Source organism: Ammospiza caudacuta, chromosome 8 (assembly GCF_027887145.1).
Source record: "Ammospiza caudacuta isolate bAmmCau1 chromosome 8, bAmmCau1.pri, whole genome shotgun sequence".
NCBI classification, from domain to species: Eukaryota; Metazoa; Chordata; class Aves; order Passeriformes; family Passerellidae; genus Ammospiza; species Ammospiza caudacuta.
In genome coordinates this window covers 9,079,852-9,098,103 of record NC_080600.1, presented here as the reverse complement: position 1 = coordinate 9,098,103, position 18,252 = coordinate 9,079,852, and the positions used below count along the sequence as shown (strand labels likewise).

General features: G+C 41.2%; 1 protein-coding gene across 1 annotated transcript in view; it reads right to left on the bottom strand.

Moving 5' to 3' along the window:
- Positions 1–18,252, bottom strand: part of BARD1 (BRCA1 associated RING domain 1) — a 44,097-nt gene that overhangs the window by 19,924 nt on the left and 5,921 nt on the right. Inside the window, exons 4-6 of the mRNA XM_058809631.1 lie at positions 12,205–13,190; positions 3,417–3,497; positions 1,339–1,511 (exon numbers count right to left, since the gene is read on the bottom strand). Of these exons, the coding sequence (XP_058665614.1) occupies positions 1,339–1,511; positions 3,417–3,497; positions 12,205–13,190 (1,240 nt within the window). The remainder of the gene's footprint in view (positions 1–1,338; positions 1,512–3,416; positions 3,498–12,204; positions 13,191–18,252) is intronic.

Here is an 18,252-nt window from a genome sequence, read left to right as displayed (position 1 = left end):
CCCTGATTAAAAAGCTTCTGTTTCAACAGAGTCATGTTTGCTCACATATAATGAGCTGAAAGAGGTTCAGCTTGACCTCTGTTTGTGGGAGCACATGCAGCAGAGCTAACAGGAGCCCTGCTGAGTCCATGGCTGGCACTTGGAACCTGGGCTGAGCAAAGCCAGCAGAGCTGAAACCCTGCCACAACCTCACAGCAAAGCTGCTGGCTGTGCTTTCCAACAGCAGACACACACGTGCTAAGTGTGACACAACCAGCTCCTCGTATTCAAGGGGCTTGAAAATCTCTGAAGCTGTCAGCTTTTCCAGGTGCACCACTCCTTGCTGCTCAAGAACAAAGTGAAGATGAACAACTGATCTTTGTTTTACTTTTTCATGCTCAAGTCTTGAGTCTAAAGTCTTGTTGCTTTGCCTTTGTCTTGCTTTCTAAACTCTAGTATATTCAAGATTAGGACTTTATGAGAACCCTGTGCTTTCTCACCAAGTACTTTAATTCTGTAAGCTTCAAGAGTGTGAATGTTGAGAGCTGAAGTGATTAAGCTGAACTTGTTTATGCTTCTTCATATGGCTGCCACAGAAACTTCATCCTGTTGTGTTTCTATACGCACACACCTATAGACAATTTGCACTGGACTCAAATTTATACACACAGGCCCTGGCACAACAACAATACAACCCCTAAAATTATATTAGTGCCTGGAATGCTAACAGGGGTTATTCATACACTGAAACATTCTTTACCACCTCCTATACACAAATGCCAAAATCTTCAGGAGACTTAAATGTATAGAAGAGTCAACTGAAAATATTACTTAGCTGCCTTTTTTTTTTTTTTTAATTAAAAGGTGTACCAAGGATTAGTGCTTTGATCCAGAAAGGCAAAAGTGAAAATTCCCAAATCTCAGCCTCTATGTCATTTGTGAAAACAGAAGAGACTGGAGCAAAATGCCTTCTGCTAGCAAGTAGTGTAGTAAAAGTAAAGAGACAAAAACCAGCTGTAGCAGTTCAAAACTCATCTAGCTCAGCATCTTAGAGCTGACAGCAGCTATAACAAGATGCCAACAGGAAAGTGTAAGATTAGGGTGAGCATATGTTGTTACATTCCTCTCCAGTACTCCAGCTATCTATGACTCAGACAATCCTCAGAAAAGCTTAGGACAAAACCAAAAGGAAAGGCAACACCCACCTGGTATGCACAGCAGAGCACACATTTAACAGCACACACTGAACACCCACAAAGCACATTTATCACCAGCAGTGCTTCACATTCTCTAACACCCCCAGTGGGTGCTGCAGCCGTGGTTAAGGGCAGGAACAGCCCGGGTGCAGTCAGTACTCACACGGCGTGGCGGGAGGCGCCGTGCAGCAGCAGCAGCTCCACCACGGCCAGGTGGCCGTTCCTGGCGGCGTCGTGCAGCGGAGAGTCGTTCTGGTAGCCCGTGGTGTTCACCAGCGCCCGGTGCCGCAGCAGCAGCTCCACCACCTCCCTGTGCCCGTGGTTACACGCCTCGTGCTGCGGGGAAACACACAGGGGCGCTGTGAGAGTCTATCCCTCATCTGAGGATCACTGAAGAGAAGCCCCCTCCTGTCTTCTCTGTGGGAGAAAGTTACACACGCCACGGGGCTTGAGATCTGAGCACAGTGCTAAGCTGTTGTTCACAGGTGTGTTTGCTGTATGTTACACTGAGCCCAATGAGAAGAAGGGGGCACTGTGTGCTTTTTGTAACAATAGCCTTGGAAGCTGTCCCACCTCTCGGCCTGGCAGAAGACTCTCACCTGTTTTACAGCACTGTGACAGACAGACAGATGTAAGGAGCCTCTCCATCAAAGATCAAGACATGAAATCCCTCTGTGAAAAGGCCCCTCTCCTCCTTCCAAGGACTGGGACTGAAACCCCCAACCCAGGGGAGGTGCGTGGGGGAGGCAAGCTGACCAAACCTATATCTTAGCCTACAGGTGCGACCACTGGACCAAGGAGACAATGGCTCTTGCTTACTGCTGAGAGCATGGACTACCTGTTACAACTATTCTTTATGGCATCTCTTTCCTCCCCTTCACAATTTCCAAAAGAGTTATCATAATAAAAACCTCTGAGTTAGCTAGAGATTTCGAGATCTCCCCGACGTAACAGGCGGATCCTCAACTGGAGTGGACCAAAGGACTATCTCTACATTTGGTAGCTATATCCCCCTCTTTATCTTTTTCTCTCCCTTAATCCCTCTATCACATTTTGCTGTGGTCACTCAATAAAGGTGAATCTGTTTTGATTATTACTGCAATCTCCCTGTGCTGTGTTGGTTTTTTTGCACCCTGAGATCAATCCACGAACCATCACGAAACCCTTCCGTTAAGGACAGATGGTGACAGGGACTCAGGTGAAACAGAACCCACAGGGGGACTCCAGAACCCATGGCAGCACGCCACAGATGGCAGGGAAGATGATGCAAGAGTGCTCTGTCACATTCCTGACAGGAATTTACCTGGGAACCCCATGTGGAAATGTTCTTCACTCGGGGTCACCGAATGTGGTGGTGTCTGCAGGGGTCTCAGGAGGAGGGAAGAGATCAGTATCTTGATTTCATGTTTCAGAAGGCTGATGTATTATTTTATTATATTAAAAGAAAAGGAGAGAGGAAAAAGGGAGAGGAGAGAGGAGAGAGGAGAGGAAAAAGAGAGTGGATCTTGTGACTCACCAGAGAGTCCAAGACAGCTGACTGTGATTGACCATTAATTAAAAACCACATGAGACCAGTCACAGATGCACCTGTTGCATTCCACAGCACCAGATAACCATTGTTTACATTTCGTTTCCGAGGCCTCTCAGCTTCTTAAGAGAAAAGATCTTAGCAAAAAGATTTTTCATAAAATATGTCTGTGCCAGCCCAACACTGACAGAAAGCCCCAAGAAGAACTGAACAAAGGCCAACTGTGTGTGAGTTAGACCACAGGGAACAAACCCCTCCAGATTACAGGCTACCAGGAGTATTCTGCAGGAGAGGAAGAAGTCATGGTTGACAAGAACCTTTTGTTTATTTTCTGTAATTCAATCGAGCAATTTTTTCACACCACTACTTGATATATTTCCAAACCACTGAGGACATTAGGAACCCATTAAATACAAGCATTGTTTTGAATTGATAATTTTTGAGTTATCCCAGCTGTATTGTCTGCATTTGCAGAGTTACCAGCTGATCAATTTTGTGGCCTGCCCTACACCCCAGCAAAGGACAATGACACCTGGGCAGGTCAGTGGCTGCTGATGAATTATTTCAACCTTGTTTATCATCACTCCTTCACTTTGCATAATTCTCTGTCACCTAAACGTGTGTGAAGGGAAGTAAAATATCAGAGAGGAAAGGAGGGATGAAGTGAAATGTGATTAGAAGACAGATGACAGAAAGAAGCCTTCAACACTCACCAGTGGTGTCCAGCCAGCATTATCTTTGACATTGGGATCTGCCCCATTTTTCAGCAGCTCCTCCACAGCTGCTAAGTCACCCTACACAGGATAAAAAAAAACAGAGTTGTGAAAAAGTAATGAAGAAAATACATAGATACAACACAATTATAAATTTAGCTGCAATAAAAATGTTATAATGTAAGCCTTCCATGTAGATATTGTCAGGATAACAAAAGCTCAACTGACCTGGAGATCACAGTTAATCATTGCTGTTCATTTAGAACCACCCACACACTTTACACAAAGACATATTTCTAGATAAAAACTACGTGTGTAACAGAGTTAATTCAAAATAAATGGAAAAGTTTGAACAAATTGCAATCTGTCCACTACAGTCAAACTGCAAGGATTAAAGTCAGGAACATTTATTGAGAATTTCCTCGTCCTTCAGACTGGATTTTTTTTCAAGTTAATCAAAGTAACGGTCTGAAAACACAGGTGAAATAAATTAATAAGCCTGACAAGCTTCTAGAAATTGGTTTTCCACGAAAGGAAAAGAGTTTTATTTAACACTGCAATTACTACTTTATGTTGAATCTCATTGACACTTTCTCTGACAGTGATCTACCAAAATAGTTTTAATTTGCTTTTTGGAAAAATACTACACTCAGCTTTCACTGTAAGCAAGGAGGTGTGGAAAGGGTGGAAACTGATGCAGAGCCTAAGGAAAAGAGGCTGCATAGAGATGAGGCAAAGGAAGCAAAAGGGCAGAATTTGTGAATCAGAGGTTTTGACACCCTGGAAAACAAAAGCTGGTAATAAGATTGGAGCATATCCAGATGCAGCTATAAATAGGTAAGGAGAAGGCGCCTGTGGAAGCTGAGGCAAGGAGATCTCTGCAGTGCAGGCCTCAATTCTTATAATTTTAGGCAAAATGAAGTATTTCAATACAACTGCAGACACTTTGCCTAGACCAGGGTATTGAGATCCCAAATGAAGAGACTATTAAAGTGGTATGTAGCTCTTGCCAGGGCTAAATATACAATATAAAAAAAGATCTGAAAGAGAGAAATTTAATCCATGATATGCACCAAGTTTAATGCCTTTAAGTAATGGGAAGTCAAGGAATTTCAAGCAAGCCTTGGAAAAGGTGAGAGAATATCATATTAAGCTTTAAATACAATAAAAACAAACTTAATCCGATTTTGTTACCAAGAAACTCTTTGAAAAAACAAAACAGCTTTAATCTTTACTCTTTAAATTAGAAAAAATATTAAGACAGACTGCTCTGCAAAAATAAATCCAGCAAGCAACAACTGTAAACTCAAAACTCACCGAAATAAATTCTGAGATTCGCTGGCTTTACAACCATCAAGCAAATTAACACATCAGAGATGAATTTCATGTCTATATTCACATTTTGCTGCATGTCCCAGCAAAATGTTACCTTTCAAAGCAATTAAAGGCTTCGAGCAGCAGCATATTCTTTATGGTTGCAAGGTAACAGACATAGATCAACCTGAGGAGTTCTTCAGAGGCAGCTCAGCATTAAGACACAGAGAACACAATTATCTATAATGAGCGAGAGCTGAGCTTATCATTTAAAGTTCAGTTTGCAAACATGCACTGCAAAGGGTTTGACATTTCAGGAGTACTGCTTTAAAGCAGGAAGCACAGCTAATAATTTGTGTGGGCATCAGATACTAGCACAGCTTTTCACATCAGTTATGTGAGCATTGATTTGTAAAACATCAAAGGAAACGTTGCTGGTGTGGACACCAGGACTGACAACATCCCCAGACTTAAATCCAGGCCCATGTCAAAATTAGAAAATTGCTGTTTTGCTGCTTAACAGAAGATAAATATTGTCATCATGTCATCTGTAAATGGAACCCGCTCCCTACAAGCAGCACAGAGCACTGAGAGTGACAGCAAGGAGGAAAAGCTGTCATGGGCTGTGCAGTGACTGGATGGGGGCTGCCAGTCAGGATTACAAGAGAGGTGTTAACAAACCAGAGCCAGGAGAACGGGCCTTTGTGTCCTCAGAGGCTCTTCCCTCAGCCACCAGGTGAACATTTAGCTTCAAAAAGCAGAAGACTAAATTTCAAGTGGCAGATCATTCATAGACATGTTATCAAGCAGGACCACAATCACAGAATCATTTTGGTTGGAAAAGACCTCTAAGAGCATCAAATCCAACCATAGTGCCTCCGACATTTGCCTGCATCTTCCAGAGGCTGATATCAGGTTTAGATGACAAGTCCAGCCAAATAACTGTGATCCAAGAGTAAAAAAAGAGTGGCTTGGTTATTTTTTACACTGGCCACTTCTACCCAAGTTGATGGAATTACTAACATTTATAAGCTAAAAAATGCTTTGCTAAACCTTAAACAAGAGTAAGGAGCACAGAGGTGCAAATCCAGACACAAATATGTCAATGCCAGCTCTTCCCTCCACAAGAGAGCAGAAGAAATTTACACCTATTAGTATGGAATTATTATGGCTGGAAAAGACCTATAAGATCATCATTATGGTTGGAAAAGACCTATAAGATCATCATTATGGTTAGAAAAGACCTGTAAGATTATCAAATCCAACCATAGTGCCTCTGACATTTGCCTGCATCTTCCAGAGGCTGATGACAAGTCCAGCCAAATAACTGTGATCCAATACTAAAAAAAAAAAGTGGCTTGGTTATTTTTTACACTGGCCACTTCTACCCAAGTTGATGGAATTACTAACATTTATAAGCTAAAAAATGCTTTGCTAAACCTTAAACAAGAGTAAGGAGCACAGAGGTGCAAATCCAGACACAAATATGTCAATGCCAGCTCTTCCCTCCACAAGAGAGCAGAAGAAACTACACCTAGCAGTATGGAATGACTAATTCCAACATGCTGCATAAAGATGTGCTTTGACTAATGCTGAAATTAATTTTGCACATTGAGTTCCTTGAGTATACTGGAGGCAGCAGGAAAATCACCAGGCTGCACCAAGAAGCCAGAACCAGGGGACACAAGGAGAGACCCTCTTAGCAGAGGGGACACGTTAAGTGGAGACACTTGTTCAGAAAAGGAGAACAAGGCAAACAGCAGGTAGAGAAATGCTCCTACCATTAAGAATTCCCAGGCATGTATTTATTTTGGAATCTAATTATCAATGAAGGATTACATCCAGCTCTTGAAAAGGCAGGAGCTAGTGCAGAATGCAGAATTATCCATTCGGAACAAACAAAGCTCAGGACATTTCACGCTCACAACAAAGCTCAGCTGTAGTGACAAGGCCGTGAAGCCGGCTCGGGTTTGCTGCTCCTCGGCACCGCAGCTCCCGGAGAAGCAGGAAAGGCGCTGGGGCCATCTGTTGGCAGTAGATGGGACAGAGAGGAGCATTTACAGGCCTTTAGCACTTCCTCCTCCCAAGGAGAATTTAGTTCCTGCAGCCACGGCTGCCGTAAGACCACAAATCATCTCTACTTGGCTTACACAAGCTTGTTGGAGGCTTTTTTTTCCCTTTTCCCTCAAGTCCTGAATTTAATACATATGGTTAAGAACTGCAAGTGTCCTTTTAGTCCTATTTTACAGGGTTTTTTTCCCATTTTGCCCTTTACAACTTCCATTAAGCAAGGTATTTTCCACCCAAAAAGTCAAATTGCTAAATAAATGGAAACATGTTCTACCAGAAAACACACACACACATTCTACCAGTTAATGAGAGAGATCCAACAAATTAGGAGAGTACATGAAGGTGAAGCTAAAAAGCTGTACTCCTTCAACCAATATTTCTTCTTTTATTTACAAATTTAATCAAGCAACTTCAATCTTTAGGTCAAACAAATGAACCAAAAAATCCCTCTTTCAAAGACAATGCCATTTGCTTGTTTAAACTGTGGAGGAATAGATTATCATAACTGGAACTAGATTATCATGGTTATCATAAAATGGTTAAATGGTTATCATAAATGGAACTGTGGATTATCATGAATGGAACTAGATTATCATGGTTATCATAAAATGGTTAAATGGTTACCATAAATGGAACTATATTATCATGGTTATCATAAAATGGTTAAATGGTTATCATAAATGGAACTAGATTATCATAAATGGAACTAGATTACCATGGTTATCATGAATGGAACTATGGATTATCATAAATGGAACTATGGATTATCATGGTTATCATGAATGGAACTAGATTATCATGGTTATCATAAAATGGTTAAATGGTTAACATAAATGGAACGATGGATTATCATAACTGGAACTAGATTATCATGTTATCATAAAATGGTTAAATGGTTATCATAAATGGAACTGTGGATTATCATAAATGGAACTGTGGATTATCATGGTTATCATAAAATGGTTAAATGATCATCATAAATGGAACTATGGATTATCATGGTTATCATGAATGGAACTAGATTATCATGGTTATCATAAAATAGTTGAATGGTTATCATAAATGGAACTGTGGATTATCATAACTGGAACTAGAGTATCTACAACTCATAAATGGTCAAGGAGGACAAATATGCATTAAAGAGCTTCTATGAATTGTGAATTCTTTCCAGGATCCTGCAAGTTTCTCACCTCAAAATCCTCCAAGTAAATTTCCTACACAGCAGAGTGTTCCCTAATAACAAACATACAAGAAGCTGTGCTCAACCTTTAATAAAGGGAAAACATGCAAGAAGTTACCCAGCCTCAGAAACAAGACAAGTGACAAGCAAGCATTATTGCAAAAGAAATGGTCATTTGTTTCCAGGTTTCCAAATCAGCACTTGGGAAGATGGATTGCTTTGACTCACTGCCAGTTTCCATATTCTCAAGTGCTGCATTTGAAACCATTGCATTATGTTACATTTGCCTTGACCTCCCCCCTCAAGGAAGGCAGATGTTAATCTGTGACCCATCTCTCAACCATGACACACACAGATCCAGTCCCAAAGGCAAGGAAGAGCACAGCTGATAGCTCAGACACCTGAAAACAAGATTTAAAAGCCATCCTGCTGTTTGCCATCACATGCTCACACAAGCACACCACCTTCTCTGCTCTCCTTCCTGATGTGTCATTAACTGGTACCAAAGCAATAAAGGAGCACTCTCACAGGCTCAGAAGGAATTATCTTAGTTATTTTACTGGGTTAATTATAATGACCATGCAGAGTCCAGCACAGCAGGCTAGCCATGGGTGAAACCCTTCTGTGAGTGTCCTGAGAGTGCAAGGAGGGAAAAGCTGTCATGAGCTGAGAAAACTAAAGGGCTCCTGGAACAGCAGATCACCAAAACTGGTCCAGATACAGCACCTCTCTCTCCAAACTCAGCAGATGCTCTGCACAGAGGCAAATTCTTCCTTCCTCAGAGGGAGGAGAACTCCTTATTTCCTCCTACCTTGAAGCACCAGGAGCTTTCTCCCAGCTATTTCCCATCCACTCCTTGTAACAGCCTGGCTGTGCTAAGGTCTCCTGTCACCCTCTGGTGTTGCAGCTCACTGTCCCTCTCCCTGAGTGGCACAATTTGCCCCATCCCTTCCCTCAGCACAGCAGAAGCACAGGCAGCACCCAGACCTGAAAGGGAGTGCCCAGGCACTGGGGGTTGTTGTCACCTTATCACAGGGGTTCCACGCTGCTGTCTCCTTATCACTAAAGTGTCACACCTTCTTGGTGTTTCTCATGAGCATCTCTCAGAGCACTGACTCTTTCTTCTTCACAAAGCAGCCACTGACCCCAGTTCCCTTCTCACCCAGCCACCCCACTCTTTTATAGCATCTTCTTCTCATTGGTCACAGCTGTGGCCTGGTAAATTCAGGCCTGCTCCTCATCTTTGATAATCTCCTTAGGGGTAAGGTTACTCTCTATACTATCTTTATTTTCTGATATTCTATCCCCCTACAGGGGGTTCCTCTCTCCACAGCAGATTTGGGACTCTGCACTGACTCCTTCAGTCCTAAATCTCTAATTGCCATGGAAGAGCTGGTCCTAGAACAATTTGTTCTTACTGTAAAAAATAGTCCCATGTGGAAGGGCTGTGTGATGGGGCAATTTCCCATTAGTTCAGAATATTCAGAGTTGAACAGGTCACATTTTGTATTTTAACTAATTGGATTTTCCTCTTTAATGACTATGAAGATAAACGTGACTGCTGGTTGCTACAGGAAGAGTCACATTTATTTTCATTTTTATTTTCATTTATTAGTTTAACTCAACTTTAAGTTCATCCCCACCAGAACCCTTCTTGAGAACCATTTTGATTTCAGTGAAAATAATAACTAGTAGTAGTAGTAAATGGGGACAATCCTTCAGAATCATTATAAACAACACAACACTCTTAGTTTTCATGCCTGCTAACCTTGTTTATCTCTTTTAAATAAGAAAAAAAGGGATAATTCAATTAGCTTTAATTATATTCTGGGTATTAGACCCTAACAGCTAATGAAAATGATACAGATTTGTTTTTATAACTAATGAAGCCCCAGAGAATTAGACTTCATTTTACTTTGGGGTAGGGTGGCAGCTACAAGTCTGTTTCCCTTTACACACATGGAAAAACATTACTGGCTGTGAAAACAACAAGAAAAAAAAATTGCCCATAAAATCAAACTGGAAGAGAAATGCTTCTTTCAGGAAAAAAAAAAAATTCTCAACTAATTTGAGGGAAAAAAAAAAAAAAACCACACCAGCAACCAAACCCAAACCAACAAATCTAAACCCCACACTGAAAATACACAAAGAGGATAAAGCCTGGTATTTTCAAGACTAGTTTGACACAATAGTTTTATCAGTTCATAGAGAGCTCCTGCAAGTTAAAAGATCATAACCAAGGGATCACTTTCCTTGTGTTATTTTAGTTCCTTTTCAAAGGAAACTTTGGGATCACCCTGCAGCCCTACCTAGCTACACAAGGCTTTGCTAATGAGCACCTCAATGAGGATGGAGCAGCTGGATAAAAACCTCAGCAGAGCTAATGAGGAACAGAAGCCATTTCCCACTTTAGCTCGATAATTATAAACATCAAAAGACAACAGAGAAAGGAACTCACACACAGGACTGGAAAAGCCCATCCCACTGCCCACACTCCAGTTGGAAATCAGCTTTTTTTTTGGCTGCACCAATGCCAGTGAGGAATGCCAGCAACACCACTGAACTTCAATAATCAAAACATGATTATCATCCTTTCTGTCTACAGCATGAACTGCCTAATTTTTCATTTATCACCAAAATGCTTTGCAATGAAACCTTATTGGCATATCACCAACATGCCAATATTCCAAGTCTCCACAAGCTGCAGGGATGCTGTTTCCTTAGATGAAATACCTGTGCTCCAAAGGAGCACCAGGCACATTGCTGCAAGCCACACCTGTGTGAAAACTTGTCAGGGCAGACCCATTTTTTCAGAACCAGTCAGTCATGACTGCATTCATTACAAATTCTCAGGAAATCATGGAAGGGTAATTTGTAAACAGTGTTTTAATAAAGAGGAATATGCAGGACTTCTGACAAGAGGTAACAAGAGATCTCTCCCTCAAAGCTTTTGAGTCCTGTGAGGACAGCATTTCATTTTCTCCCCCCTAATTCCATATTAATGACATCAAATATGAGATTTGAACTCAGCTCAGCTGACACTTCCATTTAGAAAGGTCTCCTGCAGCAGGAGTGGCTTATTAGAATGCCTTTGGAGGAGGACAGAGTTATTTATCAAGAACAGCCTCTGTCTCAGCAGCCAGAAGTGCTGTATAAATGTCAGGTGCTTACAGAGGAATCAATTCTTCAGTATATGCAGCTTATTAACCACCCAGCATTTGTGTTATATGATTTAACACAAAGTACATTTAAATTGCCAGAGCACAAACTCTTTGAAATGACCTCTCAGAAGGGAGCTGCCATGAGTCCACCTGATGAGTGGGACATGTTTTACAAAGAAATGGGCAAGGACAACCCCTGAAAAGAGCAAAGCCATGAAGTTCTACCACTCCAGGAACTGGTTAAGATATAACAGCATAATGAGTGATAGCTGTCATTCCAAGAATAATATTTGGCTTACATAAAACTGAGAAAACCCCAATTCTTGTCCTTCCCTTCAGAGCATAGGGCTCAGCATGGGAATCATATTTGCATCAGGTGGTGGATCTCAACACTTTTATAATGTTGACCAATGTTTCACAGTTATTCTCATGTACATAACTCAGAGCTTGTCCCGCCTGAGTTACCAGTGAACTGATCAAGGTCACTCAGTGAGATCTGAAATACTTCCTAAACTCCTTGTGACAAATCAGAGACAGCTTCCTGGCACACGAGGCCAAAACATTTAAATGCTTATCACTTCCTAAAACTCACAGGTATAACTGGCACTGTAATGCTTTGAGTTTCCAACTACAATCATCTTTGATCATTCAGTCATTTCTTGATGAAATCAGAGAACCAGGTTGGAAACTTCCCAGTAAACCCAGAAGAAAAAGATCATAAAATGAGATTTCCCTCCCTGAAATAGGATACTCTGAAGTAACTGGTTTCCAGGATATTTTTAAAACAACCTTGTCTTTTTAAACCTCTGCTTAAAGCAGAACTATCACAGGTATAACTGACACTGTAATGCTCTGACATTTTTCAACTACAATCATCTTTGATCATTCAGTCATTTCTTGATGAAATCAGAGAACCAGGTTGGAAACTTCTCAGTAAACCTAGAGTGAGATTTCCCTCCCTGAAATAGGATGTTCTGAAGTAACAGGTTTTCAGAATATTTTTAAAACAACATTGTCTTTTTAAACTTCTGCTTAAAGCTGAACTAGAAGATGAAGATCCTACCTTGATGGAAGCAACATGGAGCAAAGTCTCTCCCTTGTAATTCCTTCTGGCAATGGAGTTGACACCAGGGGATTTCACCACAGAAGGACTGAGTGGGGTTGCTCCTTGACTGCAACTCTTGGAAGTGGATGGGGTAGAGGGAGACTCTGAAAGTGAAGGACTGTTTGTGGCCTGAAGGGCTGCAGATCTTCTTGTCTTCATTCCAGTGTCAGTGAGTTTGGATGCAGAGGAGGAAATCTGGACTGGTGTCAGCTCAGTGGCTGGGGAGATGGGGGAGCCCTGAAGAGACTCCTCTGAGCCATCAGCCTGCCTGTTCCCAGGAATGCCCCTCTCACTTCTCCTTGCTCTCTTGGACTGAGGAGCACCCTGCAGTCTGGACTGCTCCCTGCCACGCTTCAAGGGTGTAACTTCATTTGCTGCTGACAGCAATGTCTCTGCAGCACCATGTGTTTCCTTGCTCTCTGCTGCAGGGCACACAACCTCACTGTTATCTTTCTTCTCTGGGGATTCCACCTGTGGTAGAACTTCCTTATCTTCTGCATTACTGCTGGAGTCAGCTTCCTTCACAGGCTCCTGCTGAGGTCTGTGCTCAGGACTCTCTGGTTGCTGAGTGCACAGCACTACTGGCTGACTGCAGATGGTCACACACTTTTCCTTGGGAGCCTTCTCAGCTTTTTTGTGCTCAGGTTTCTCTAAGCTCCACACTTTGTTAATGTCTGCTAGATGTTTCTTCTTCATCTTCTTCATCTGTCTCTGAGTTGGTTTTTTTGTTGGCTTAGAGGGCTTTTCATGAGGAGGGGAAGGAAAAAAATCATAAACTGAAGATGTGTCTTGAGCAAGGTTACTGCTTTTAGTGCCAGCCTGACTCCTGTTCACAACACATCGAATCTTCCTGCTCCTGGGGCTGAACCACATTTTTATCTGCTCCTTCTTGCTCTTCTTCTCCAACTCTGACTCAGGGGGTGTGGATGGATCCTCTGCTGAACCTAAGTGCATGAGCAAAGGGGAAAAATAATTATAGAGTACTCTTCAGAACCTCACAAAGCAAAAAAAAACATAACTGCAAGGATTGATGAAGTGTTACCAAATACAATCTATGAGTGCCTTCATTTCTTCTCAGAAGGCACATGTGGTGACTTTAAAAGCCCTAGCAAGGTGACACTCCTGAGAAGGCACAGTGACTTTAAAAGCCCTGGCAAGGTGACACTCCTGAGAAGGCACACGTGGTGACTTTAAAAGCCCTGGCAAGGTGACACTCCTGAGAAGGCACAGTGACTTTAAAAGCCCTGGCCAGGTGACACTCCTGAGAAGGCACACACAGTGACTTTAAAAGCCCTGGCAAGGTGACACTCCTGAGAAGGCACACACAGTGACTTTAAAAGCCCTGGCAAGGTGATACTCCTGAGAAGGCACAGTGACTTTAAAAGCCCTGGCAAGGTGACACTCCTGAGAAGGCACACACAGTGACTTTAAAAGCCCTGGCCAGGCCACAAGCCACTGTGGAGCTCAGAGATCCAATAGGCCAATGAGCATCCTGGCAAATAAAATTCCTTCAGCAGTCAGGGTTCACAGCACAGCAGAGTTCTGAGCAGGTCAGGAAAGGACACAAGTTGGTTTTCTCACTGAGTTTTCCTTGGAAATAGGGTTGACAAAGAGGCATGTGCATACATAAAAGAGCACAGAAACAATTTTCTAAAGAGGTATAAGAATTCATCCAAAGATGGAAAGGAAAAATAGGTGTAAGCAAGCAAAAACAATGTCCTTATAAAAATGTCAAACATTCCTGAGAAATTTTGACTGATTCCACAGATACAGCAGATGAAGCAAAGGAATATATATAGAAAATCTGTAAGCAATTGTGTCCTGTCATTTGATCCTCTACCCCTGGGTAGTAAATAACTTCAAGGAAGTTAAGCGTTTTGATGATCTCAAACATTTCTTTAAAAATATGCAGTGGAGCAATTTTATAAATCACATCATACAGCACATTACAAATCAATGAGCAGGATGATGCAGGAATATCCTGTACCCCCAGCACATGAAATAACAGTGAGAACAAGGACTGAGCACATAAATATTGTCTTCAATGGCCTAAGAATAAATTAAGGAGTATTAAGTGACCTCAAAGTCAGACACTAATTTAATTTCACCATTTTTTGACACAAAAGAACCACAGCAGATTTTTCACCAATTCCTTCATTCTGAACTGGTGTTATTTTAGGTTATTTGGACAAAGTAAATGCACAACTCACTCCTCCTGTTGCCTCAAACTTCAGGGACTACCACTCACAAAAGTCTTGGTGATTAATAACAACCAAACATAAAACCAATATGAATTTTGTTTTGAAGCAGCACTAAGACCAAGATTAGAAGGGAGGGGAGGGTTTTAAGTATTCTTAAAACAAGCAATAAAGTCTCAATTATTAAAAGTGACAGACACTCACTGCAACAATCTATCACTTTGCACTTCAGTGCATGAAGTTTCTATGGCTAATTTATTATCTCCACACCTTCTATTTTTGGTGTTAGTAACTACAGCCAGTTTTTCACAGCAAGCTGGGATAAACTCATAGCAACCAACACATTGGTTCCAATCCCTTAGTCACAAAAAGTGCTTTTGAAACTCCACTTAAAAGAGAACTGTGCAGCTAGTAATTCAACACTAAAACAGACATTCACAGTTGTCTTTTAAAGCAATATTGCAAAGTTAAATGTTTCCTTAATCTTGATTTCAATTATCCTACTTACCCCTGGAATTAAATCCTGTTACATATTAGATTCAGCTAGAGGAATATGTAAGGCATCAGACCAAAAGTGTCATTAAGAATACAGCTGGAGGCTAGTTAATCAATCATTTAGCCATCTAAAGAATAATCATCAAGTACAGAACTGCAGCTATTTGGTTTTCCTCTAAGGCTGGGCTTGGTGCAAACAAGAGAAAAAGCACTGAAATTAGACTGAAATCTCAGAACTAGCTAGCCTTGAGAACACATCCACTCTCATTCTGCCAATAACATCTAAAAAAAGGAAGAGCTTGATTGCAGATCAAAATATAAAACACAAGTGACTATTTTCTCATCTTGCCAGTGTTTACACAAACTAGCAGATCTCCTTGTCAAATATTTACCTTGCTAAAAGAATCAGTCATCCCCAAGTAGAGAGAAATAATAAAATCAGCTTGCAGAAGTCATTTGTGCAACAATTTTATGATGGCCAGAATTCTTTTTGATGTGTGTAGCACAGCAAGACTTTAAAGTCCAAGTGACAAATTCAATCAAAGGCAGAGTCCTTCAGAAGTATGATCAGCAGCAGAACACAATGAAGCATTTACACTGGCTGTACCACTTGTGGCAGCAGGAAAGCCTGTGAAAAATCCACCACCAGGCTTCCTGCACTCATCTGCTCATTGCTCATTGCGCAGCAGGGATTTACCAGTCAGGTTATTAAAAACCTGCTGGAAACATAACATGCTAAATAAATACTTGCCAAGGAGTGTTTTTCATGTTCTAGAACAGGGAGGCACTCAGGGGACATGATTAAAAGATGTCAAAGAGATCCACACATCCAGAGGCCAGCCCTGCACAACCAGGGCAGGAAATTGCATTTTCTGCTACCCCTTCCTCCATTTCCAAAGTGTGCAAGGTACAAGCAAGGTCCAAGTTGCCCAAGCAACTTGGACAAATGGCCAATCTACTTCCCTGAAAATCAAACCTTTTGATGGACCCAGAGCTGTGAGAGGGAGAAATAAAGAGGGGAGATGCAGAGCCAAGAACCTGAAAGGAAGTTCTTATGATTTAATAAGTAAATGTTAATTTATATAAAGAGGGTATTATCTGGTAGCTAAGTTCATTCAGTTAAAGTACCTTCAGAGAAAATTGCTCACAATAAAATCAATCCCAATGAATTCTCTGCTGTCTCTGTGTTTGAAGCCAGAGCTTGGATTTTAACAGGATTGAAAAAAATTACTTTTATGATTTTGATTTGTCTTTTTAATACATAAGTGTCCTCACAAAAATTTTCAGAGAGGAATTTAGACAAGGTAAATCAATAGTGCATTCCTTACTAATTCTGGATTTTAAGCATGTGCAATAGCATAAAGAGCATCCACAATAACAGCATTAGAATCAGCCTACAATAAATGCAGTAAATTTAGTCTCCATTACCTATTAAATGTAACATTCAGATACACAATGCAGCAACTGAATTGTTTCTAATTTAGAGTTAATAAGCACAAGTTTCTCAATGCTGGCATTTAACAGAGTTGGATTTCTTAAGTGTTAAAAGGGTTGAGAGTACACAAAAATACCAGGACATGGTCAGGGCCTTGCAACCAGAGCTCCAAGTTCTGCTGCAGTGCAATAGCAGGCTAGTGCAGGGGGGAAAAAAAGGAGCAATTAGAAAATGTGGTTTAGCTATCATTAATCTGCATCAAAGGAAAATAATGATGCACATTGTATGCCTTTCCAATTATTTTCTATTATGGGTTTCAGAACAGAAGTTGAGAAATCTCTTTGACAAACTAGTCCCTTATTAAAAATCAAAGGGAAGAGCTTTGGTACCATCTGTGCAACATTAGTGCCTTCACTGAAGAGTGATCATTTTGCAAGTTAAGTATTCAACACTGAAGGGGAAAGGGAGAAATTCCAGCTATTCAAAACTTAATCTTTAGATGCCATGAAAAATGTCCCAGCAGCCATGAAATGCAATGTAATCTGTTACAACAGGAGTTCCACACCCAGTAAATGTGAAACAGAGTCATCTCACTGACTGTCCACCAGCATCAGCTTGGGAAGCTCTGACCAACTCCTGCAAGGTGCAGCTCTGCAGGAGCAGAGGGAGGAAGGCTTTCTGTTTGATGTGTAAAACTGAAGCAGATTGCTACAAAGAATAAGGTAAAATCAACTATAAATGCTTGGTGATGGTTCTGAGAATTTAACACAATCCCTTCTTTTTAAAGAACATTACACAGAAAAGTATTTACAACTTCTCTGTCAAAAAGATCACTGTAAATCAACAAATTTAGTGTTTTATGTGCACTATGCCCATGGTTCCACCCATGAAGCCCATCATCCCAGCAGTGTCAGCTCCCAACATGCCTTGGACACTTCAACATCAGAGCTGAAGGGTTTGAGTGCAGACATCCTACCTGTGGTGCCTGCAGGCAGCTTTTCCCTTCACCCTTAGGAAGGTACAGCACAGGGCAGCCAAAAATTCAGGCACCTCTCCTCATCTTGCCAGGGACTAGGCACAAAAAACCTCCAACAAGTGAATTCATTTGGAGGCTCAGCATTTCCTACCTATAGCTTGAATTTTCCACCTAGAATTTGCATTTTCCACAGCCAGTTTCAGGTTTGTTTGTCAATTCATCTTCAGTCACTCCAGGAGTGTCACTGGCTGTGTTTCCCTCTAATTTAAAAGGGAAGTATTAGCTGTTTTGTGCAGTCTTTCTTGAATTATTTGCTGCTGCTGCTCCTTACAATGCACATGCTGTTTGGCAGGAGCTATTTTTATCCCAATGGAATACAAAGTGAGATCCCTCTCATGTCTACTGTGGAACCTCAGGGTACAGGGATTTTTGTATTTGAAATATTCAGTGTGAGCTTAACCCTATCCTTTTCAGTCACAGCACTTCCATGGGGTTTTTTAAAAGAAAAAAACACAACTCAAGGCATGCACTAGCTCTGTCAGAGAGAAAAAAAAAAATTACTAGCAGGATGCACTTAGAAATTTCAGTGTCAACAAGGATCTCCAACAAGATTCAAGAGAAGCCACACTGTCTCAAAACAAGCAAATGTGCAAAAGGGACATAAAACATAAATATATGGAAATATTATTATTTTCAACTGCTTCTCTTCATTTCCTGCACTGTAAGATTGATTTTTCGGTCTACTTCCTTTAGTGGAACATGAATGTACAATTTCTTACCTTCTAACACAAAAGAAAACATTGTTGACAGAAGTGCTGTAAGAACATGAAGCAAGTCCTTAACAAGAGAAGAGAACCAATGATTCTCCAAACTCAAACGTATTTCTCTTTGGATACATTAAG